Consider the following 17,693-nt stretch of genomic DNA (forward strand, 5'->3'; position numbering starts at 1 on the left):
GGCGTTTTTTTTTTTTTTTTTTTTTTTTGCCCTGGAATCTACTGTCCTGGTTCTCTGCTCAGTCCCGTTTTTGAACCGGCGTATGGGCGACTTCCCGTGGCTCCAATCGCCAGCCTAAAGGGCCCCCGGACCGGTGTATTTTGTACGGAGAACCGCGGCTCCGGGGCGCCGACAAAGCAGCCGCCCGGGGCAAAGCAGCCGCACGGGGCAAAGCAGCGGCGCTGGCCGAAACAGCCGCACTGGCGACCGTGGAGCTCCTCTGCCCGGGAATTTCCTAGTCTGTGGGCAATAAAAACGCGGCGTCCACTCACCCTCTGCGCTTTCACTGGGAGCTGCAATCCTGAGCTCTTCCTAAACGGCTATCTTGCGGAAAGTCTTATCTAAAATTTGAAACCACTTCTCTTAAAACAAAAAACAAAAACAAAAAAAACCAAATAATAAAAAACACCCACAAAAAATTAGCTGGGCATGGTGACGCCTGCTTGTAGTCCCAGCTGCTTGGGGCACTGAGGCAGGAAAATCACCTCAGCCCAGTGAGGCTGAGGCTCCACTGAGCCATGATTGTACCACTGCACTCCAGCCTGGGTAACACAGTGAGATCCTGTCCCAAAAAATAAAACACAAACATAAATAGAAGACATTCTTGGGACAATTAGGAAAATTTAATATTTACTGAATATTAGGAAAAAATCTAGAATTGTTTTCTTGAGTGTGATACTGATATTGTGGACCTATATGTATTTATAAATATTCTTATTTTTACAGTATCCAAGGTAAAGTTTAAACATTGAGAGTAAAGAGTAATGATGATTGCAACTTCTAAGTAGATCAGCAAACATATATCTATACACACACAGGTATTTCAAAAAATGGCCTACTGTTAAACAATGTTAACAGTTGTTAAACAAATATTTGAATTTGTTTAATCTTCTAGGAAGGGTACTAATTGGAGGCTTTTGAGTGGTCTGTGTGTTTGAAAATTTTCATAATAAGAACTTGGGGAAAATCAGATAATTTCTAAGACACAGAAAGAGATGAAGGAGGAGATAAACATATTGAATAATGAATAAGTGTAAGCAACCAGAAATTCTCAGATATTTTGGGAGAGGATCTTTAGAAATGACTAAAGTTCCTTTGACTGTATGGCAATTTAGGCATCAAAAAATGTGACATTACTTATTAGTTACTTTTTGTTGAAGAAAACTTTAGAAATATAGGTGCTTGGACTAGAAGCATATATGCAAACTTGTCAATAGTTATTTTTATAAGATCATTAATAATATCGTAATATTTTAAAATACAAAGGTATAGTTTTTAAATTAAAAAATCACCCATCATTCCACACTTACAACGTTTCAGTGTTCCGAGTTTCTTTCCAATTCTTTCTTATAAACAAAGACAGAAAAATAGAAAATATAAAAAGACCCACATGCATATTCTGGAACTGAAAAGTAAAATATTCGAAATTAAACATTTACTGAATGGGCTCAACAGCAGAATGGAGGTGCTAGAGGAAAGACCATTGTTTTCTTATTACTTTCTTTAAAATTTGTGTGACTAAAGTAAAAATTATAACCTTATCTGTGTGGTTTATAATGTTTGGAGAGGTCATGCGTATGACAGCCATAGCATACAGCATAGGGATGGGGTCTAAAGCACTTTTATAATGCAAATCTTTTGCATTTTCTTTGTTGCAGTATAATAAAAATAGAGTTGAAGTCTTTATGTTGCTGCTTGATGCCATCTTCTGTCTCCTCCCTCTCCCCCAGGAAAAAATAATGATTATCTGAAACTTTGTATTTATTATTCCCTTATTATTTCATAGCTTTACTACTTATGTATGATTATAAAAATATTATCATTTTATATTTCTAAATATGGTATATTTCTAAGATTAATACACTTAGTGTTAATTTTTTGCTGCTGTATACTATTCCATATGGGAGTATTCCTCTGTTTGCCCATAAATTAATTTTTAGCTGATTATTTACTTATATTTAATTGACAAGTACTGTATATATTTATGGGGTACAGTGTGATGTTTTGATCTATGTATACACTAAAAAAAATTCAAATAAGCCAATTAATATTTTCATCACCTCACCAACTTATCTTTTTTTATACTAAGGATGATAAAAATCTTTTATTCAGCAATTTTGAAATATACAATACATTATTATTAATGTAGTCACCAGGCAGTGCAGTAGATTACTAGAACCTGCTTCTCCAGTCCAATTGAGACTTTGGACACATCTTCTCTTTCTCCATTCCTACCTCTACTCTCCAGCCTCTGGTAACCACTTTTCTACTGTTTCTATGAAACTAACTTTTTTAGATTCCACTGATAAGTAGAATCATACAGTGTTTGTCTTTCTGTGCCTGGCTAATGTAGCATAAAATTGTCCAGTTTCATCCATGTCACGAATGACAAAATTTCCTTTTATTTTAAACTGCATAGTATTCCATTGCATGTATGTATATACACCCCATATTCATCTGTTCATTTGGTGATGAACACTAGGTTGCTTCCATATCTTGGCTATTGTGAATCATGCTGAAATGAGTGCAGATCTTTCTTTGACATACCAATTTCAATCTCTTTAAATGTATACTCAGAAGTGGGATTGCTGGATCATATAGTAATGATATTTTTAAATTTTTGAAGAATATCCGTAGTATTTTCCATGATGTCTGTACAGGTTGAATATTACTTATCTGAAAAAGCTTGGGACCAGAGGCATTTTGGACTTCTAATTTTTTTTTTTGATTTTGGAATATTCAAATATACATGAGATAGCTTGGGGATGGGACCCAAGTCTAAACATGAAGTTCATTTATGTTTCATATACATCTTATACACATAGGCTGGTGGTAAATTTATACAATATTTTAAATAATGTTGCGCATGAAAGAAAGTCTTCACTGTGTATTGGTTGTGACTTGTCACATAGGCCAGGTATGGAATTTTTTACTTCTGATGTCATTTTGGCACTCAAAAAGTTTCTGAAAAATTGTGGACTGACTCATAACAGCAGGGATGACTGTAGATATTAAGCAAGGGTACCAAAGGTTAACCTGGTTTAGAAGATGCAGCCATCCTGAGAGATGAGAGAGGTACTCAGTCCGGTCGGTAGTCAGCTTATCATATAAAATTATGTTTAAGTAACCCCTCTCTCATGAGGGTACAAGATTGGAGGTAACCAGGTCCATGCATGTTTGTGTCTTTCCACAATGTCAGGTTTTTACTGATGCTATTTCAATCACGAAAGCCACAAGCTACATGGAGTTCCCAAGAAGCCAACTCTCCTTAGTACCTCCCGTTCACTCAGCAGTTAGAGTTGTGGGCACACAGGCTCAAGCCATTCTGCAAGTCAGTCAATATTGCAAACATGCATAATAGTACACTTAATATGTAAATGTTATAGGTTAAACAATCCACAACGAAGTAACATTTAACATCAAGAGGAAAAAGTAATAGGAGAAAAGGTTAGCGAACTGGTCTTTGGGGAGCAAAGAAGACAAAAGGAGTCCTGGGCTGGGCTGGGCAGTCTATCAGTCTTGCACAGAGGAGTCTGAGGTTGCAGAACCTTCGGTGACAGATGCCAGGTTCTTCTCACGAGTGATTGTAAAGGGGAACTGTAACTTAGCAGGAACATTTTTGTCTACAACATAATGTAAATATATTTATTTCTGTTACTTAAACTTGGAATTTTTATTTTCTTGTTTTGAGCATTCCTTATATTTGTATTTTGGCTATTAGGTTCATATGTGGATTTGAAAAGTTATTACTTGATTTTTAAAAAACGATAATATGTTTAGATCAGCAGTCCCCAACCTTTTTGGCACCAGGGACTTGTTTCGTGGAAGACAGTTTTTCCATGGACCTGGGTGGGGAGGGGGGTCAGGATGATTCAAGCGCATTACATTTATTGTGCACTTTATTTCTAATATTATTACATTGTAATATATAACAAAATAATTATACAAGTCACCATAATATGGAATCAGTGGGAGCCCTGAGCTTGGTTTCCTGCAACTAGGTAGTCCCATTTGGGGGTGATGGGGTGCAGTGACAGATGATCAGGCATTAGATTCTCATAAGGAGCACAACCTAGATCCCTCAAGTGAACAGGTCACAATAGGGTTCATGCTTCTATGAGAATCTAAAGCCCCCACTGATCTGGCAGGAGGCGGAGCTCAGGTGTAATATGAGTGATGGGAAGTGGCTGTAAATACAGATGAAGATTTGCTCACCTGCCCACCACTCATTTCCTGCTGTGCAGCCTAGTTCCTAACAGGACGTGGAGGCCATGGATCTGTACCAGCCCATGGCCTAGGGGCTGGGGACCCTTGGTTTAGATAATATACAGGGAAATATGTGAGTAATTCTATATTTTAAAACTTTATTATTTCTTTTTTCTAGAAAGGGTGCTTCATTGAAGACGTTCAAATGTTGCATAGAAACACAGTAAGGACTTTACTGAAACTTCCTAAGTTTTATGTGCATGTAATATTTTCTTAACATTTCATGTAACTTTCCTCTGATATTATTTGTAACCTACATGTTTTTATTTTTTTAGTTACTGTACCAGTCACTGTTTGAAACAGTAGAAATGTATTAAATAGAAAGTCAATATTTACTAACAAGAATCTCCTCCTCTTCTTCTTCCTCATTCTCCTTTCCTTATTTTATTTATTTCTTTTTTGCTAAATGGTGATGAAGAAAATTAGCAATCATTGGGTGAGAGAGTAGAATGCCTCTGGCTGCTGCTTTAGCTGCACAGCCTCAGGATCCTCACTTACTAAATTGAGGAAGTATTATTTTTCTCTCTGGGGAGTTTCTAAAGAGTTTTTTATAGTTCTTACTTTAATTTCTTTTTAAGTGCTTAAAATTAGTAGTTGGATTAATTGATCTTTCTATTCAGAGAGACTTTTGCTGCCATTGGCCAAAACAAGGGCCAGGAACTTGACGTTATTACCTCTTGTGCCCTCCTTTATTTCACATATACGCAATCTGGGGTTCAGAGAAGTGAAATCATTTGTCGAAATCAAAATTTTATCTGAAAATGGGACTGGAGGTGAGAGGAGTGTGAGTAAATAATTAAAAATATACATATATGTGTATGAATCTACATATATATGTGAGCATCTCAGTGTAATCCTATTAGCAATTAGAAGTTGATATTTTCCATATTTTAATTGTATAATGCTATTTAACTTTAACATAAAAGGCTTTAACATTTCAGGAGCTCAGTAGGTTCTTCTGTAGGAGTTTCTTGGGTAAATGCTTTTTTAAAAGTCAAGAGATTCATACTTTGGCTTTTCTAACCTGCAGATTTATAAAGTAAAAATATCTCATTTTGTCACTTCTCTATTAAAATATCATCCTGATCAAACAATAAAATTTACCACATGTTTAGTTTGTCTGCAGGCTGGAGGTGGAATTTATGTTCTCCTATGGAAACTTTGGTTATGGATTTTCACATCAGGTTAGTTCCCCTCTTTTAAAAGATTATTCTGTTGTAACTCTTCAGTCAGATCATCCTATTTCAGTTTGATCAATTCTTTAAAATAAATGTTTTTAAAAGATGCTTCTTTACCTCCCATCCTTGAGGTATGTGGACTTTTCATCAGCCTAAAGAAAGTTGAGACTTTACTATGATTTGTTTATGCATTTTAAAGCAATGATATTTTATTCAAAATGTCTTATTATAAAACTGGATTTTAGGCTGGGCATGGTGTCTCAGGCCCGTAATCTCAGCACTTTGGGAGGCCAAGGTGGGTGGGTTACCTGAGGTCAGGAGTTTGAGACCATCCTGGCCAAATGGTGAAACCCTACCTCTACCAAAAATACAAAAATTAGCCAGGCATGGTAGCAGGTTCCTGTAATTCCAGCTACTCGGGAGGCTGAGGCAGGAGAATCACTTGAACCTGCGAGGCGGGAGTTGCAGTGAACCAAGATTGCACTACAGCACTCCAGCCTGGGTGATAGAGTGAGACTCTGTCTCAAAAAAATAAAATAAAACTTGCTTTTATTTGTGTGTATACATACATATTGATGTAATTTAAAATACAGGTATTCAAGAAATCAGTGTGGATTTCTGCATCTAAATATAGTTATTAAAAATTGAGTTATTGCCTGACCTGGTATCTCATACCTGTAATCCTAGATACTCTGGAGGCTGAAGTGGGAAGGTCACTTGAGTCAGCCTGGAAATGTAGTGAGATCTTTTCTCTGAAAAAACAAATGGAGTCACTGATGTTGTTCAGATAATACTCATATGCTCCTTTCCTCCACAGTTTTTCAACATCTGGTGTTATTTTAACTCTCCTGATTCATCAAGAGAGTAATAAACCCAAAGAAGATATCTTCCTAGTTTTGACTTGCTCCTTTAAATTCACTACAATGTGTCCACATTGCCACAGATACTTTTATGTACTAACCTATGTCCTTTTCTTTAATTATATCCTTAAGCCAGATTCCTAGAAGGGAAATTCTTGTCCAAAACAATGACCTTTTCAATGAATTGTTCTAGAAAAGTACCAATATATACTCTCATCAAATATTGAAAGAATTCTTAATATTCCCGGGTGTCATCAATTTTGTGGTATTCAAAAATGCAGTCCTGTTAGTACTGCTGTTGTACTAATAGGGGAATTAGTACGACATTGTTGTATAGGGGAAATGACCTTTATTTACATGTCATTTATCACTTTCAGTTTTTCCTTTTTTATTTAAGTTTTTGGTGTTTTTAAATTAGGAATTGAGAGTGAAGACATCAGTCTTATTAAACAAGTCTACCACTCTGTTAACTGAGAAATCTCTGTAATATGCTTTAAAATTTTGCCTATATTATATTATAATGATGTTTAATACATTTTGTATCAGAAGTAATACACAGATGAAGGCTGCAAGGAACAAGCTTTTTTTTTTTTCCGTTCTCTGCTTTGATTTTTTACTTTTTCTTCTGCTATTTAAAAAAATTCTTATCATAATTAGGCCTTATAGGGACCCTTAGTTGTTTACTCCTTTTTGTGACAGTTATAGCATGTGAACACCAACTTCAGAGGTAGGCTTTGTGTCTGAACAGAAATATCATATATAATAACAGCCCATTTTTAAGGAGAGGTATCCTTCTCAGATAAAATTGGGCAAGTATTATTTTATGTCGGTGGAATCTACTAAAAACAAGGAACAAAGGAATTGTATGGAAAAGAATGGAATATATAAGAAAAGTCCAAAATAAAAACTTGACTTTATGAGCTTTTCAGCGATAATGGTCCCATACTTACCTACTGTGATACTGTAAACAGAGCACTACCTTGGGGACAGATAAAGCTACCTTCAAGTCCTGACTCTTGCCTATTGTGTAGCCTTGAGCAAATTACTGATCTTCAGTCTCCTCGGTAGAATATGCATAGTTACTTATGGTATAGGTTTATTGAGATGGTTAAATAGGATTAAAGGTATAATAAAATGCTTGGCAAATATTTAGTACCCAATAAATGTTAGTTTGTTTTTTTTCCTCTCTTAATTCCTTTTTCCTTACATGTCTCATTTAAGGTCTGTTTCATAGTCCTGGGGTATTCATAGCATTATGGTACTAATATGGTATGGCATTACAGTCAATGAGTTTTAATTGTAACTAAACAGTGTTAACATACACTTACATGTTTTTCAGTTAAAACCTCTTCAGAAAATTATTGAACCATCCATGTTTATGAATATTGCACCACCTCCAGAAAGAACAGACCCCGTGACGTAAGTATTTTAAGTCTCATTAATATGGTCAGGTAGTGTGGCATTTAAAACAATTTTAATCCATTTAGTGGAGCATTTTGGTTATTTTAAGGAGTCCCCAGGACATGGCCAGGTTGGGCTAGACTCCGAGGTAAAGAGAGTCATGAATTATTTTGCTTAATAAGAGGGAGAAATTTTAAATTTCTGGGCATGGCCCTGGATAGGTGTTGAGGACGTGTGGAGATAAAAGAAGAGGCCAAGTTCATGCCTGAAGGAGAAAAGGGAGGAATAGCTTAATAAGGAAAGCAGGCCAAGGAGATACGCCTTTTGGGAAAAGGTGAGAGACTTAATATCGGAGTGTCTAATAGTTATCAGTTCTGTGCTCTGCAGTATAGTAATGTTACCCTTACCACCACACCACTTCAATTATTGCTACAAAATCATCCATAAAAAGTCTATGGTAAAAAATAAAGTCATTAGCAAACCAAAAGTAACTTAAAATATAGTATGCTAATCAATCTTGAAATTTCACCAATAAAAATAGATTATAGAAAAATGAGCACCTAAGAAAAAGATTTAATCTATAGTGTTATCCAAGAAGAAGAAATGGGAAAAAGCTGAAATGGGATTGAGGGAATTAGGTATTGAATGGGAAATTGTGTTCTGAAGTGCTTATTTTCCTATTGTTTAACCAACACTGGATATTATCATTAAAATACTTTATTTCATATTGACAATTTGTTGAAATAGTAAAGCTAATTTTTTTCTTATGTTTATTTATTTTTCTTCTTCATACATTGATTAAATAAGCATTTATTGAATGTCTGCTATATCCCCAAGTCATGGCAAATACGAAGACCTGTGAGGTCTTCTCCTTGCCCTTGAGGAGCTCATGGTTTAATGTAAAGTAACATAAAAAATTATTACTGTGATGATGCAAATGGGATAAAAGCCCTTCAAGAGCCAAACATAAACAACTGTGGGACAGCCAAGAAGCTTCTAGTTCTTGTCAGGGAAGTTGGGGAGGAAAGAGTTATCAAGTAAGGCTCCACAAGAGAAAGTGCTTGGAGTGAGACTTGTAAAACTGGTAGTAGAGCATCTCGCTGATTTTGGAGGAGTGAAGGGACACATTCTCTTGAGAGGCCACATAAGTAAAAGCAGGAAGCTATAAGAGGTTCTATCGTGTTGGAGAACTGTCTTTAGTTGAGAGTGGCTAAGAGATTAGGAACAAGGAGGAGAGCAATGGGGTATGAGCTAGAGGAGTAGGCAGGGGCAAGATATAGTGATTGAGAGTTCAGACCCTAGAGCCAGACTGCATGGACTGTCCTCCTACATGACTCTGGGCAAGTTGCTCAGGCTCTTTATGCTTCATTTGTTGGATGGGATAAAAATTAAAACTACTCAATTGAATTACTATGATGATTAAATAAGTTACATGTAAAGTACTTAGAACATGGTAGTAAATAGTAAAATGCCTAATTAGTTGTTACCTACTTACAAAATTAATACATATTTCTCATTACCACCATCATCATTGTAGGTTTATGCTTCTCAAATGTGAGCAAATTTTACTCTTTTGGATCCTCAGGAATATACTCCATATATAGTCCAAAAGAACTGTTTGAGTTTTTTAATTTATACAGACAGAATTCTGGAGAATATATGTAGAAGTGGATTTTAAGGGCATGGGATAATGGTGGAAGGAAAATAAAGTTGCATCAGGCTGAGTTTATTGATATGGATTCACTAAACCAATTATTTTTATTTATTTATTTTTTTGGAGACAGGGTCTTGTTCTGTTGCCCAGGCTGGAGCACACTGGCACGATCACGGCTCACTGCAGCCTCAACCTCTTGAGGCTCAACCGCTCCTCCCTCTCAGCCTCCCAAGTAGCTGGAAATACAGGAATGTGTTATCACATTTGGCTAATTTTTGTATTTTTATAGAGACAGGGTTTTGCCATGTTGCCCAGGCTGGTCTGGAATACCTGTGCTCAAGCAATCCACCCCCTTCAGCCTCTGACAGTGCTGGGATTGCAGGTGTGAGCTATTGCACCTGGCCTAAGCAGATATTTCCACATTTAATGTTGTAGGTTGGGGAGTTAGAAAGGGCTCTCGTAGCTTGTTTAGTTGAATGACAGAAAAAGGAATCAAAAGACGGCCCACAGTGAATTAGCTAGAGGAAGGGTTTTAGAGGCTCAGAGAAATTAAGTTAGAATGGACTTGCCATGTAAGATCAACTCACCCACACTGGGAGGGTCCAGAAGATACAAATTTTTGCCCTGACTATGAGAAATGAATTCATGAAGGGTACTCTGGGATCCTTGAAGAGCACTGTGATTGCTCTTCCCTGTGGGCCAGACTTCACAGTGGCAACTATAGTCACTGAATTGGGAAACTTAAATGCAATGGGAGTAATTGGATCCCAGGATGGCAGGAACCAAGTGAAGACACTCAACTGCCAAAGGCAAGGTGGGCGTGGTTACCACAATGGATAGTAGAATCAAAGCAGCAATCAGAATAATCTTTCTAGTGCAGACCTATGGTGTTGGCTATCTGATCATGTGTTCCTAGACATGAATAGATAAGAAACCTACTAAATTCTAACCTCATCTGTATAAAGTTAAGCAGAAAAGTTTTAGGTCGAGGGAGCAAAAGCCTAACCTGAATCATAAAAACAGAGTCATGGTTCTCAATCAATTCTCAGACTTGAGCTACTTTACAGACCCAGAACGCATTTAATGAAAGGGAGGTTGGGTCACCTTAAGAAAGGTCCCTAGTATACTTCCAAAACTTTATATTGCTAGTATTTCTCCCAGCCTTCCCCAAAGGGACCTATGGCCTTTTACCATGGTAATTGTGCACTGGGGAGAAGGGAACAATCAGGGCTTTTGGGAACTACTAGACACTGTCTCTGAACTAACACGAGTTCCAGAAGACTCTGAAAGTAACGGTGGTCCGTCCGTCAGGGTAGGGACTTATGGAGCTCAAGTGATCAATAGACTTTTGGTTAAGGTCCATCTCACAGTTGGCTCTGTGGGTCCCTGAACATATCCAGTGGTTATTTCCCTGGTTCTAGAATGCATAACTGGAATAGATATACTAAGTAGCTGGCAGAATCCCCAAATTGATTTCCTGATGTGTGGAATGAAGGCTATTATGTTGTGAAAGGCCAAGAAGAAGCCACTAGAATTCCCTCCATCTATGAAAGTAGTAAATGAAAAGCAATACTGAATGGAGGAATTACAGAGATTAGTGCCACCATCAAGGACCTGAAAAACGCAGGAGTGGTGATTCCCACCACATCTCCATTTAAATCCTATATTGGCCTGTGAAGAAGACAGATGGATATTAGAGAATCACAGTGGATTCTTGTGAGCTTAGCCAAGTGACAACTTCAATTGCAGCTGCTATACCAGATGTGGTTTCATTGTTTGGGCAAATTAACATATCCCCTGGTGCCTGGTATGCAGCTACAGATCTGGCAAATGCTTATTTCTCCATACCTATTAATAAAGATCATCAGAAGCAGTTTGCTTTCAGCTGGCAAGGCGAGCAATACCCCTTCACTGTCCTAACTTAGGGGTGTATCAGCTCTCTAGCCCTACATTACAATTTAGTTCCCAGGGATCTTGACTGCCTTTTTCTTCTATGAGATGGCAGACTGGTTTGTTTTATTGATGACATGCTGATTGGACCTAGTGAGCAAGAAGTAGCAACTACTCTAGACTTATTGCTAAGACATATTTGTTTCAGAGAGTGGGAAATAAATGTGACAAAAATTCAAGGGCCTTCTACCTCAGTGAAATTTCTGGGGGTCCAGTGGTATGCGTGGTGATATCCTGTATACAGTGAAGGATGAATTGTTGCATCTGGTTTCTCTTGCAACAAAAAAGAGATACAACACCTGGAGAAATAACCACAGATAGGCCTTTTTGGATTTTGGAGATAATCTGTTCCTCCTTTGGGTATGTTATTCTGGCCCATTTACTGGATGACTCAAAAAGCTGCTAGTTTTGAGTGGGGCCCAGAACAAGAGAAGGTTCTGCAACAGGTCCAGGCTGCCATGCAAGCTTCTCTGCCATTTGTATCATATTATGCAACAGATCTAGTAACTTGTTAGTGGTGGCCATAAAGTACCCAGCTGTTGGTCAAAAATCATTCTGAGAGCAGAGTGTTTTTGATGAGATTGAACTTTAAACTGGCGGACTGAGTAAAACAGATTGCTCTCCCTAGTGTGGGTGGGCCTCATTCAATAAGTTGAAAGAAACAAAAAATTAATTCACTTTGGGGTAAGAGAGAATTCCTGCTGCCTATCTTTGAACTGGGACATTAACTTTTCCCTGCCTTTGTACTCAAACTGAAACATCAGCTCTTCTGGATCTCCAGCCTACCAGCCTTTGGACTGGAACTGCACTATTGGCTCTCCTGATTCTAAGGCCTTTGAACTCAGTCAAAAATTATACCTTTGCCTCCCCTGGGTCTCCAGCTTGCTGATTAACACTGCAGATCTTAGGACTTATCAGCCTCCATAATCATATGAGCCAGTTGCTTATCATAAATATTTTTCTGTATGTATACATCCTATTGGTTCAATTTTTATGGACAGCCCTGACTAATATAATGGAACAGACGAACAAATTAATTTGTGAAATATTTAGAATGTTTAGTTACATCTCCTGTAATTAGGAAGTGATTGATTGGAGATAGATGACAGAAGGGGAAAGGAGGAAGAAAGATGTTCACATTTAGGGACCACTGGGTATATATTTGGTGCTGTTATTTCCTGAACCAGGGGACACTTAGAAAAGGGCATAGCTGAAGAAGGGGAAAATGGCGAGTTCTATTTTGACATGTTGAGTTTAAGGTGATTACCACTATGCACAGGATAGAACAGTGTTTAAGAATCTGAACTTTATTTCAAGAGCCTGTGTTTAAATGTTAGCTTTGCCACTTACCAGCTGTAAGACCTTGGGAGGAGTTGTTTAATCTCTTGAATCTAGCTTTCTTATATATATAATAGGATCTAATAATTCTTATCTGATGGGCTTGCTGTGAAAAGCGAATGAAATAATATATATAGCTATATGAACATTGCACCTAGCACACAATACATTCCAAAAAATTAATAGATTTTAAAGATAAAATATTTAAGAGATAGAGATTTGGGTCTAAAGATTGAGAGAGAGATCTGGGCTTTGTACTTCTCATTAGAACTTCAGGCCCTACTGTCCTTTCCATCTCTGCTGCCTATGATCTGAGTTTAGTAGTAAGGATAATCAAGAGAGCACTTATCTCTGGATTTCTGGCTCTTGACTTTTTTCCTAGCTCTAGCCTTCGATGGCCCAAAGTGGACAGGTGAGCTGAAAATGTAAGAGAGAAGGGTTCAAAAGTGATAGCTGCCACTGATTTTGGAAGTGGACTTTTGTATAATTTCAATATTTCACTTTCTTATTATTTTACAGACATGTTATTAAGCCACAGGCAATAGAATATCCAGCATTCTTATCCCCAGATCTGAATGTTACTATTGGGACTCCAGCTGGGCAACCCTCCGACCAGCCATCTGTAGTGCGACTTGAAAAACTTCAACAACCACCCCGGGAAAGGTAAAAACAAAAAAAGAAAAGAAAAAAAAGTTCAAAAGAGCTCAAAATATTCATCTTATGTGTTATTTGTATAATATATTAATTTATTCTTTTGAGACATAGGGTTGCTATAGGCCCAGAAACTTTCATTATGGTGGTGGTGTTTCATGAGATTATTTCTGATTTTTACTTGTCAAATTTAGGTATCTTGTTTGAAAAAGTCAGCCAAAAAAAGAGGTGAAAGCTCTATTTTTTGAAGCAGTGCCTCACTCTGTCACCCAGATTGGGCCAGATTGGAGTGCAGTGGCATGATTATGCTCACAGCAGCCCCAAACTTCTGGGCTCAAACAATCATCCTGCCTCAGCCTCCCAAGGAGCAGGGACTACAGACACATCACACGCCACCACACCTGGCTTGTTTTTTTTTTCTTTTTTGAGATGAGGTCTTGCTGTGTTGACCAGGCTACTCTCTAACTCCTGGCCTCAAGTGATCCTCCAGTCTCAGCCTCCCAAAGTGCTGGGATTACATTGTGCTTAGCAGAGGTGAAAACTCATTTATGAGAAATAAAGCACAATACTTACTGTCTCCTCATTCCCCAATGCATTTCATAGGGCTCATGCTTTTTTTTTTATTTTATTTCTCATCCTTTTTTCTTTTGCTATGCTTCAGTCTAGTTATTTTCTTTTGACTTATATTCTAGTTTATAGGTTCTTTCTTGTTTTTATTCTGCCATTAAATCAACTGAATTCTTAATTTTAGTTATTTTATTTCTCACTATGGATTTTCCCTTCTTTTTATAGTTTCTATTTACTTGTCAAAATCCACAGCCATGTCTTTTAATTCTTTGGACATATTTATTATTGTCTTGGTCAGCTCAAGCTACTGTAAGAAATACCATAGATTGGATGGTTTAAACAACAGACCTTTATTTATTAGTTCTGGAGGCTCGATGTCCAAGATCAAGATGTCAGCTGATTTGATTCCTGCTCAGGGCCCTCTTTTTGGTTTGCAAATGCCCTTCTGTTTACCATATCCTCACATTGTGGAGGGAGATCATCTCTCTCATGTCTCATCATAAGAATTCCAATCCCATTCCTGAGGGCTCTACCCTCAAGACCTAATTACCTCCCAAAGTCCCTACCTCCAAATAGCATCACGTAGAGGATTAGGATGTCAACATATGAATTTTGGGGTATGTATACTTACAGTTTTTAGCCATCAATGCTATTTTAAATTCCAAATTTATTATCTGGATCTTCTGTGAGTCTATTTAAATTATTGTTTTTTTTCTTTCCTTAGTTTTCAGTCAGTTCTTATATTCTCACATGCCTAGTTGTTTTGATTGAGTGCTAGACATTGTATTTGAAAATTTATAGAACTAATTTGTGGATCTTAATTTTAATTACATATTTCTACAGGGAAGGTATATATTTGTATCTGGCAGCCAGCTAGGCTAGGAGCACTAACAATGCCAGACCACTTTAATTCAATTAAGATTGAAATTGAAATGACTTGAAGCCAAGCTTTAGTTCCTGTGAGGGAGGCTAGTCTCTTTGTGGTTTATTCTTAGTCCCAACGTCAAGATGGGGACTAGTGTGAGGCACATGAGGCAACTAGGTCATAACATTTGAAGAGACAGTCATTCTCTTAAAGCCTTTTAGGGTCCAAAAAAAAGCCAACTGGTGTTTCCCAGGACTTCTCAACCCTGACAAGCTCTGGACTCTGGTTTTTGTTCTCCCAGCCTTATATTTGTATCTCAGAGCTCTCCTCAGTTTTATAACTTCTTGGCCTTCTCAAGGCATAAATGCCTTAAAGGAAAAATGGCACTAAATGATGGGCTCCACGTCTCTGGACTTCCTTTCTTTCTGGAATCTTGGGTATGCAAATCCTTACTGCCTTTATAACTCACTGATTCTTCTCAACACAATTTAGACAATGCTTTGTCTAGCTTTTATAGTTGTGCAGTGAGATGATTGGTCTGAAATAACCTAGTTCAGAATCACAGTGATCAATTTAAAGATCACAGTATCTTTTCGGAAAGTTCTTAGAGTATAATGAGTGGAGACATAAAAAAGCAAAACAAATAAATTATAAATTAAGAAACAAACTATGAAGGCATCAAAAAGATGGTAGAAAATAAAGGAGGTGACTGATTTTTATAAGACTTATTAGAGAGGATAGTTGAGGTAACATTAAAGGAGTTAGCATACCAAAGATCCAGGGGTAGAGACTTACTGTATGAATATGTACGAAAGCTCTAAGATAAGAAAAGGTTATGCCTAGAAAAAGATGGCAGGCATTGTAAGTGGAGCAAAAAGCAAGGGAGAAAGTGGCTTGAGATAACATAGGTGGAGACCAGATTATTTAGAGCCTTATAGACCATAATTTGAATTTTATTCTAAGAAAAATAGGAAGCCATTGTAGGTTTTTTTATATTATCGTTTTTTCCTTTTTTTTCTTTTCTTTCCTTTTTTTTTTTTTTGAGACAGAGTCTCATCCTGTCACCCAGGCTGGAGTGTAGTGGCATGATCTTGGCTCACTGCAACCTCCACCTCCCGAGTTCAAGAGATTCTCCTGCCTCAGCCTCTCGAGTAGCTAGGACTACAGGCATGCACCACCATGCCTGGCTAATTTTTTTGTTTTTTTAGTAGAGATGGAATTTCACTATGTTGGTAAGCTGGTCTCGAACTTCTGACCTCAAATGATCTGCCCACCTCGACTTCCCAAAGTGCTGGGATTATAGGCGTGAGCCACTGCACCCAGCCTATATAATCTTTTAAATATAATATTTGATACAAAAATGATAATCCATAATTCTAATGTAAATTATATGTAGAATAATATAATGCTACCAACCAGTACTTAACGTAACCTAGAACCTAAAACATTATGGATGATTTGTATCTGCTTATGAGTTTCTCCCCATCTCATCCTGCCTATTTCCCAGAAGTTAACTACTTCTATGAGTTTTGATTTTGTTTTTTGCCTTTTGAAAATTAATTTTGTAAAAAAAATCTTATATCTAGGATGCTTAAATAATACATTATTTGATTTTGCTTACATCACCCATTATTATGTTTCTAAGACTCATCTATGCTGTTTCATGGTATTGAATTTGGTGAATATGCTGCAATTTCACTTGGTTACTAAGGTCATTAGGTGTATTCTCTTTTTATTGCCGCATAACAAATTATTACAAGCTTAGTTGTTTAAAACAACATCTATTTTCTCACAGTCGTTCAGATGTCTGGATAGAGTGTAATTGAATTCTCTGCTTAAGATTTCACAAGACTGAAAGAAAGATGTTGGCTAGCGCATTCTCATTTAAAGGGATCTCTTTCAAGTTTGTTCAGGTTGTTTGAAGAATTCAGCTTCTTGTGATTATAGGAGCTTCTCTTCTTCTGGAACTCCCATCATGTGATAATTTGTTTGTTTAACAATGTCCCACAAGTCCTGTAGCCTTTCTTTATTCTGTTCTTTTTCATTTGCCTGTATTATTTCAATAGACCTGCCTTCAAGTTCAGAAATTATTTCTTTTGTGTGGTCTAGTCTCAATTGACATTTCTTTCAGAGTCTTGCTCTGTTGCCCAGGCTGGAGTGTAGTGGCGCTATCTCGGCTCACTGCAACCTCCACCTCCTGGGTTCAAGCGATTCTTGTGCCTCAGCCTCCATGAAGCTGGAATTACAGACATGAGCCACAATGCTCGGTTGATTTTTGTATTTTAGTAAGTACTAAAATACAAAAACTAGGGGTTTTGCCTTATTGGCCAGGCTGGTCTGGAACTCCTGATCTCAAGTGATCCACCCACCTCGGCCTCCCAAAGTGCCAAGATTATAGGTGTGAGCCACTGTACCTGGCCCACAATTGTACATTTTATTTCAGTCATTGAATTCTTCAGCTCTAGGATATCGGTTTGGTCCTTTTTATATCTATTTATTTGTTGAATTTCTCATTTAAATCATGAATTGTTTTTATGATTTAATTGTCTATCTGTATTCTATTATATCTCACTGAGTTTCCTTAAGATTATTATTTTGAATTTTTTCTGACATTTTATATATTTCCTTATAATCAGGGTCTCTTACTGGAGAATTATTGTTTTTATTGAAGAAGTTTCCTTGTTCTTTCCTGATTCATGTGTCCCTACATTGATTTCTTTGTATCTGGTAGAAAAGTTACCTCTTTCAATCTTTTGGAGTAGATTTTTCCCAGGGAAATATTTGTATGAATGGATCTTCGGATGTCAGATAGGTGAGGCACCTGGTGGCCTAGTTCTAGGTGGATCCAGCAGTTTAGTCTTCATATAGTTTCTTCAGCTAAATCTATATTAGTGGCATTTGCAAGTTTCTCAGTAGCCTAGACT

The 17,693-nt window shown here is 37.2% G+C and overlaps 1 protein-coding gene across 1 annotated transcript in view; it reads left to right on the top strand.

Moving 5' to 3' along the window:
- Positions 1-17,693, top strand: part of LOC116551942 (C2 calcium-dependent domain-containing protein 6-like) — a 94,875-nt gene that overhangs the window by 50,388 nt on the left and 26,794 nt on the right. Inside the window, exons 6-9 of the mRNA XM_032278657.1 lie at positions 4,424-4,468; positions 5,421-5,489; positions 7,683-7,762; positions 13,206-13,349. Of these exons, the coding sequence (XP_032134548.1) occupies positions 4,424-4,468; positions 5,421-5,489; positions 7,683-7,762; positions 13,206-13,349 (338 nt within the window). The remainder of the gene's footprint in view (positions 1-4,423; positions 4,469-5,420; positions 5,490-7,682; positions 7,763-13,205; positions 13,350-17,693) is intronic.

Source organism: Sapajus apella, unplaced genomic scaffold (genome assembly GCF_009761245.1).
Source record: "Sapajus apella isolate SASKATOON/1434 unplaced genomic scaffold, GSC_monkey_1.0 scaffold10, whole genome shotgun sequence".
NCBI classification, from domain to species: domain Eukaryota; kingdom Metazoa; phylum Chordata; class Mammalia; order Primates; family Cebidae; genus Sapajus; species Sapajus apella.